General features: G+C 45.7%; 1 protein-coding gene across 1 annotated transcript in view; it reads left to right on the forward strand.

Annotated features, from left to right (window-relative positions):
• Positions 1 to 1965, forward strand: part of LONRF1 (LON peptidase N-terminal domain and ring finger 1) — a 29026-nt gene extending 27061 nt beyond the window's left edge. The window contains exon 12 of the mRNA XM_053254933.1: positions 696 to 1965. Within this exon, the coding sequence (XP_053110908.1) occupies positions 696 to 845 (150 nt within the window). The 3' untranslated portion in view covers positions 846 to 1965. The remainder of the gene's footprint in view (positions 1 to 695) is intronic.
• Positions 1966 to 8643: the final 6678 nt, after the last annotated feature.

Consider the following 8643-nt stretch of genomic DNA (forward strand, 5'->3'; position numbering starts at 1 on the left):
GGGGGTCATAAGGGGAATTTATCTGATGCAAAACACATCTCAATGAGAGCTTGGCCAAATTAACAGTTAACTCCACATGCAGGCGGACGCCTGGGAGAACAATTGGATTTATACACTTGCTTGTTAGCAAGTGGGGGAAGGCAAATGGAGATATTTGATCACTCCAATGCCTGTTCAGAGTAGCCTGTAGGAGAGATCTGGTGGCAGCAGTAACCTGCCAGAACTTCTGGGTTTACCAGAATCTTTTTATTAGCTTACTGGGTTTGGAAAGTTAAGGATTTTTAATCGTTCGCAGGCAGCTTCTCTAAGCATGCTGCGGAAATGACTCATCGCCGATAGGAGTCATTGCTGAGCCTAGAGGACTGAGACGGCTGCTAAGCTGGTTAAAACCAGTTCAGCCAGTTTATTTGACTGATCTGAGTCAGGAAAGGAAATTTCCACAAACCAGTCTGCCACACCACTAAACCAAAACTGTTCGTTTAGAGAACATTGGCCAAACTTTTCTTTTACCTTTTTAGTTTATTCTGTCTTGAAATCTAGAATTTCTTGAATTTAATGGCTGGGACAATTATGTTGAGGAAGAACAAAATGTGTGGTAGATTTAATAAACCTGTTTGTTCATGTGTATCTTAAACATTCAGTCACAATTGTCTTTGTGCTAAAATGTAGTAAAGCATTTTGTTTCTTATTCTTAGGAAATGGCTAATGGACCTGCTTGGTGTTGGTGGCTTCTAGCCGTCCTCCCCGTGGATCCTAGATATCAGCTCTCGGTGCTGTCTATGAAGTCTTTGAAAGAACGTCTGAAAAAAATTCAAGATATATTGACATACTTCTCTAGAGACTAGTCAAAATGACTAACTGCCTGGATCTTCCTGAAATATTAACCTATTCTAGCTGTAACTACAGCTGGAGTTATTACAGCATTTGCACTTTTAGCGCTGGTTTGAGAACTATATCAGAACTGCTTTTCTTATTTTCTTGTATTGATTAGTTCTTCACATGGAGCCCTTCAGCTTGAAGGATACCACTAAACTGCACGCAGAAAAATCAATCCAGCAACAAAATAAGTGGAAAAGTTCTACTTTATTTGCACTATATACAAATGAGAATGTATCATTTGAGTTTTTCCACTAATGGTGGAAGGTGCAGGATTTTCAGTTGTTTACAATATTAAGGATACATTCAAAATCTTGCAATTCAGAGTGCCTCAGATGCAACACCTGTTGCTTGTTTGCACAAATATTTAAAATATAGTATTGAATGTTGCTGTAGGAGACTTCTGTTTTGTGAGTGTCTTAATTATAAATATGGCACAACTATTTTTTGCATACTTTCATAATAATTGTATGAATTTTGGAGCCATGTTCAAGAACAGTTCAGCCAAGAAGCTGCTGAAACTGTGAACACATTACCTATAACTGTGCTTTGTGAGAAGAACTGGGGTTGGACATAGTTGAGTACTAGTGTGTGCTCTTCAGAGTGGCTGATCTTCTGAGCACTTAAGAAGTCTCCAGTGCATAACACAAATTCAATATAGCAACGAACCCTTAACTCTTGTACATACTGCCCAGAGAGAAACTTTCAAACTTGCAGATTTGAAAATATGAACAATCACAATTTCTTTTAGATGGCCACAGCTGATCCATTGGACCTGTTCACCATGATATAGCAGGAAACGGATGTGAAAGTCTGGGAACTACTGAAGCACTATTTTAAAAATATCTATATATAAGGGTTTTACCAGCTTTTAAAAAGTTCAAAAACACTTCCATGTGGTGTTCATATCAACATAATCACACTGCAGTACAAAGGTTAGCATTCTGCTTGCCAGTAGGTACTTTTGTAACTTTTAGTTTGTGGGTGTCTGTCTTCTATGTGAATCATTTTTGTAAAATATTTCTTTTTAAAAAATAATCGTGCTTTTGCTAATATTTTCAATAAACCTAAAACTTTTTTTAACTTAAACTGATCTTGTCTCATTGTTCTGGAACTTTGACACCACTAGCTAGATGATAGTCAAGAATAGTGTGAATTATCATAGTGGAGTCTCTTGTCAGTAGCAGTTAAACATTTCAGATGGTAAAAGTGACCCTCCTGTAACTTGGCTAAATTGTTCTTCTCCCAGCTCCATGTTCAGAAGTGTTTGGAGTGAGAAAAGAGCACTTGGCAAGAGACTTATGATACAGCCTTATCTTTTCAATCCTATTTTTTGTGTAATGTTAGCACTATCTCTTCCTATGTAAGCTATAAGCATGTTGTTTTGCGTGATCTACATAAATCAGTACACACCTGTACATAAATTTCCTTCTAATGCAGATTCTTGATGGAGATCCGATGACATTCATAGTTATGGATACTGTGCCTGCACAGGATTATCAGGGTAGAGTTAGCTCTTCACTGTGCCCAGAACCGCCCTTCTGCTTGTGCAGGAGTTCCGTTATAACTGCCAGCTGGACACTTCCCTCCTCAGTTACTTTGTGACCGCCAAAGTGCTTGGTACTGTGGTAGCTGTGGCTCTTAATATAGATTTCCTTATTAAAAGAAACAGTGAATTTAATGGTTAGATCCTTTTATGAATGATTCAGGCAGTATCTGACAACGGGCTTAACTAGTGGACAATGAATTGGGAAATACAAGGTTTCAAGGACTGACTCGGACTGCTAGGATACTCTTTCGCTGACACATCAGCTTTGTTCTCGTGTGACACACACACACCCCGGAAACAAAAACAGTGGCAAATCTTAATTATCTTCTTATAATAAATAAATAAATCTGATCTATTATTTTTCTGTGTAAACCTCCCTGAGCCATTTTTTGGAAGGGTGGTATAGAAATTGAATAAATAAATAAATGGACCCTAAGCCACTCAAAAAATCCTTTAAGAGGTGCACAAATTGTGGAATGTCCATCCCGTAAATGGACAGTCACTCATTTTACCTATTCTGCCTTGGAGAAGAGCACAACACTAACAAATGTAGAGTATGCGCCTCTTTCTCTAAACAAACATTAAAATACAGGGCTTTGAGACTGAGGTCAGAAGACTCAAATGCCCTGCTCCCCTGCCTCATCATCTTTGGGATCAGCAGTGACGCTGAGAGCTGCGTTTGCTGCGCAGTCAAAACCCTTGATGTCAGAGGCTCCAGCATTGTCAACGTTGGGCCAGCTAAGGAAATGAGAGCGGAAGCGGCATCACGAGAGACAAGACAAAAAGAGATGAAAGTGCTGAGCCTCCCCCTAAAAAGCACAGGAATAAAAGTGCTTGTGCTCCTGCACCTACCCCAATATCAGGCTCCTCGATTCCATCACCAACCGGGCATTGGCGTAATTCGTAGGCAACTCCATTAGCAGAGTGATCCCTTCCAGCTAAAGGAGGAGTGCCAGCACCAGTTGTTGCTAGGAGATAGCAGCAGCTAGCTATATCTACAGTAACCACACAAAGCATTCCATCAGCTCAATATCAGGCAGCATCCCTTTCTCACTCCACAGCACACACCCCCCCACACACACACCCTGATATCAGGCACATTTTGCAGCTCAGTCTTCAGTAGATTTCCAGGAAATCTAGTCCAAACGGGGATGGAGGCTAATCTGGATCCTAATTCTGCGCAGACTTTTCTAACAGTACTAGAGTCTAATGAAAGTACCCCTCTGCTTCGACTTCCCATGGCTTTTTCAGCCATGGTTTAGATCAGGGTTTCTCAACGTGTGGGTCCCCAGATGTTATTGGACTTCAGTCCCCATAATTCCCAGCCCCAGTGGCCTTTGGTTGGGAATTATGGGAGTTGAAGTCCAATTACATCTGGGAACCCACACGTTGAGAATCCCTGGTTTAGATGACGTCGATACCTTGGGAGATGAGCCAGTTGTTGTGCCAAAAATTCCAAATATATCCCCTGTGAGACTGATACAACTGCCTAGTTTTCTAATCCATCAGTCTACATCTCATCTCCTTACACAGAGGTTTCTAGCAAAGGAGAATGTAGATTATTCCAAGGACCAGATTGTTGCCCTGTGGTGGATTAGGTGACACTATATGTCTTTGGGCAGTGGAATCGCCTGGATCTGGATTGTGATCCGTTGCATACATAATGCATCTGTTGCATTACGCCTTGTGGCACCTAGCCCTGCCCCCTGCTTGTAGTGCAGTTCTGTTATTTTTTTGGCGGCTAGGCACTTCTCCCCTCCATTCCTTTCTGACTGCCATTGCGTCGGTACCTCAGCTATGAGGCTCCTGAGAATCGAACAATTTCTAAATGTTAATTACCCCTCTCGACTATGGAAATACTAGATTACATTATTTCCACTTGGACAAAACTTTAGACAGATCGGATGGCAAAATCGGCTTTGACCCGGCCTGTTGAGGCTTCTTTTGACTAATGGATAAGTACTTTTTAAAAAAAATTAAGACTGTAACATTAAAAAATGTCAGTACTGTAAGGGGAAACTCCCATCAGCAGATGATAATAATTTGTGTTTGTTGTGCTTGGGTGCGAAGGCCTTAATAACTCTACTTGCAAAATATGTTTAATGTTTTCACACCAAACAAGAAAGAACCGAGCGCTCCATTTGAGGGCTGTGATACATATGAGGATGTAATGAGACTGTGAACTCCAATGCCATAGTCTCCAGTTGAAATGCCTGTGCCCTCGAGCATGGTGTTGGCATCGAGGACAGCGTTGAAGGGGCCGTCTAAATCCTTGACACCAGGAACATCTACCTCAGTGACGGAGGTGCACTTCAAGCAGCCTAAGCCCCCATCTGAGAGTTCACATCAGAGGAAACACAAATTGAAATGTGACACGATGTCAAAAATGAACCACCTCCTAAGAAACACCGCAGCAAGGGCTTTACTCCCAAAGCCGCATCAACAGTGAAGTTGGCTTGTGTGACGCCATCCCCTTCAGGACTGCAGATGGCATTTGGGTTTTCCCCTCAGGATCGAGGGGATGCAACATCTCCAGCTCTCCATCCTGACCCCCAAACGGACACTGCAATGGAGTCGACATTAACCTCACGACACCAGGGCACTACTATGTCAACGCCTCAACTTTGAGACAAGTCTTTGTCTCTAGCACTTACACCAGCGCAATCCCTATCTCCCTCAGCACCGAGCATATGGGATGGAGCTTCTGCTACTCAATCGCTAATAACCCTCAATATTGATGATGATGTCGATGATATGGAAGAGGCACTGGGACCCGGGGATGCTCAAAGTCTAATGCATCTCCTAGATTCCAATGAGAGCACACCGTCTGCTTCCACATTTCGAGGCTCCATTACTCAGAGCTTAGACAATGATGGGGATCTTGATGAGGGCTCAAACCGAAAGACACCAGACATGTCACCACGACCTCAGTTTCAAACAACTCCTTGCTCTTCAGCATTCTATCCGCTACAACCATGCATGAGAATGAGCATGCTGCCTGTTGCAGAGGGTGTGACTGGACGTATGTGGAGAACACCAAGGGATTACACCATGGTGCACAGCTTAATGTCAGGAAGCAGAGGGGGCACGCATGCAGTCTCAGCTGCCGGGGCTGCCATCTGACTACTGTGAGTATAAACTCTGGAAAATCTGCCGTTGGACAATCAGTTTGATAGTCATAAGAATGTAAGAACAGTCCTGCAGGATCAGGCCCAAGGCCCATCTAGTCCAGCATCCTGTTTCGCACAGTGGCCCACCAGATGCTGCTGGAAGCCTACAGGCAGGCGTTGAGGGCATGCTCTGTCTCCTGCTGATCTGGATAGTGATCTGTTGCATTCATAACAATGGGTTCTGCGCCTGCGCAGTGACCTCACGGACCGATTAGCTAGCTCCTTGCTCCGCCCCTAACTGCCCTGCACGAGACCGTGCTCTCCTCATCCCTGGTAGTTGGGGCGTGTCTCTTTCAGTTTCTGTTTGACCGCCATTGCATCAACACCTCGGACTGTTAGCTCCTCAGCTAGTTAGTGAATTGATTTATTGGTAAAGGACTAGGAACGGATTAGGACGACGAATAGGTTTTAGGACATTTGGACTGTATTTGGACTTGAGTTTGGATCACCCACAAGAACGTAGAAAGCATAAAAACAAACATTACGGTAGTGGAATGGCTGAGGCCATGTCGGCTAAGGACAGGCCCAAAACGACTTTCAAACACTGCACAGAGTGCAATGCGAAGCTGCCTTCAACTGATACGCACGATTCCTGCTTGTTGTGTCTGGGAGAACAGCACAACCCCGCAGGTTGTAAAATTTGCTCATCATTTTCGAAGCAGACCTTGAAGAATCAGGCGCTAAGACTTCGGGCGGCACTATATGATGATGCGCTGCGCCCGCCGACTCCTAGGCCGTCGACTTCGATGTCGGGAACTGCTTCGATGTCGACCACGATGTCGAAGACAAACAATCCTTCGATGTCGAAAGCGAGCACTCCTACGGTGGACTCTGCCGGTAGGCAGTCGAAAGCCACTGTGTCTGCTGAGTTTAAGCAACCGGCTGATGCAAAGAAGAAACGTCACCGGCATAAGCGGCACAAGCAAAAATCGTCAACAGAGGAGGATCAGGGGACTTCGCCCGCTCGGAAAAGGACTAAAAAGACTCGAGTCCATAGTCGAACTCCGTCTCCATTGCCGCTCCAATCAGATTGCGAGGACTGGGACTCTGCTGAGTCGACAGCTTCGACACCGTGGAACTCGGTATCGAGGGAGAGTCAAGTTTTACAGGCACCGATGGGGTCGATGTCGATATCGATGTCGACAATCACGCAACCGCAGCTGAATGCGCCAATGTTCTCGGCATCGACACATAACCTAGTGTCGGCTGCGAATTCCCCATCGATGCCAGCGTCGTCTACATTGGCAAGGTCAGTGTCGCAAACACAGGACAGGTCGTTTGCCTTACCATGCATGGTATCGACGGCCAATTCGGTATCGGCTTCGATGTCGAGGGATGTTTTGATACCAGAGAATATAGAGCAGGCGGCCACAAGACCTTTTCAACATCGACGGGGTGCGATGGAACTTACACCGGCTCAGACCCCGCTGGTCTCTCCAGCCATGACTCCGAGACAGGAGTACAGGTCAGAAGACTATCTGGATTTCGGAGAAGATGCAACAGAGAGGGAGATAGCAGCAGGATCTGGAGCGAGAAGGGACTTACTAGCCCTTTTGGAGTCGACAGATACAACACCGACTGAGCCTACTTTCCTTGGTTTCCCGGATCGGGGAGTCAGAGTTCTGTCGGTACCGAGTACTCCATCGCTACTGCCAGTACCGAGGACTCTGTCGGGATCCCCACAGCGTGTACCACTACATTTGCCGGCTGGGTTGAGGCCAGTGCAGTGTGTTTCAGCGGCAACTAGCCCAATGCATACGCAGAGACCACCTATAGTGGATAGGGTGACAGTGACGGGGCCGTCTCCGATGTTTGTACGCCCACCAGCTACGTGTTTTACCCAATGGACTGTTGCACAATCTAATCACGCATGTGGTTTCACACATACCCCACCGGTAATTTATCCAGCGGACTACGCGGATTACAAAATATGGAAAGCACAGCAACAGTTGGGGGCTGTGGCGACCCAACCTGCGGTAGGGTCTGCTGTTGAAACTTTATCCGCCAGCATTCCAGTAGCGACATCTGCACCTCCAACAACACAACAACCAAAAGTGCCAGTTGCGCCATTGGAGGTGCCGGATTCTGGGGATGCGGATTCTTCGGATTCTACAGGGACTGATGAGGACGACCCTTCCATTCCAGAAGAGCCTATGAACCTGAACTTCCATCTGATGTAGCCCCGCATACTTCGGTTTCGCCATCGGAGGAGCTAAAAGCATATCACATTCAGATACATGAGATGGCGGAAGCATTGGGCCTTGAGTTGAGGCAGCCTGAGATGGACCTTAAAGATCCTGTATATAATATGATGGCACGTGCTAAGGTGTCTCACCCAGTTGCTTTGCCCATGATACCGGCGATAACGAAAGCGGCACAGACTGCGTGGGAGGTCCTACAAACATCGACAGCTACCTCACGTAAACTCGAGGGCCTATATCGGGTGCAAGAGACTGACTGTGGCTACCTTGTGAAACACCCGGAACCAAATTCTTTGGTTATAGAGTGCGCCTCTTCGAAAGGGGGAGCGTGGCATTCGATGCCCGGTGATAAGGAGGGCAGAAAGCTTGATGTTCTGGGATGGACGGTCTATGCTACGTCAAGTTTGGCAATCAAGATCGCGAATTACTCGGCTTGTTTGACGAGATATGGTCACCACATTTGGGACACACTGTTCCAAGATTCGGCAACGATGTCACCTGAGGAGTTTCAGGAGAATTTTAAAAGGACATATGAGAAAGCAACAGTCATTACGCGGCATTTACTGAGCACATTTAAACATGCAGCAGAGACTGAATCACGTGCAATGACCACTGCTATTACCTTGAGACGCCACGCGTGGCTACGATCAACAACTTTGCAGCACAAATCGCGACAACCAAAACAAATGGCTCACGTTCCCATGTGCGGTACTAAGGTCCTTGAAATGGTGGACACTTGCGAGCAACTTGCTTTCAGGCGTGCCTTACCAACCGCTCACACTGGCATGCAGTGTGACAACAGATGCCTCCCTGCAGGGATGGGGAGCACATTGCCTACATCATCAGA

The sequence above is a fragment of the Hemicordylus capensis genome, chromosome 5, assembly GCF_027244095.1.
Source record: "Hemicordylus capensis ecotype Gifberg chromosome 5, rHemCap1.1.pri, whole genome shotgun sequence".
Lineage (NCBI taxonomy): Eukaryota > Metazoa > Chordata > Lepidosauria > Squamata > Cordylidae > Hemicordylus > Hemicordylus capensis.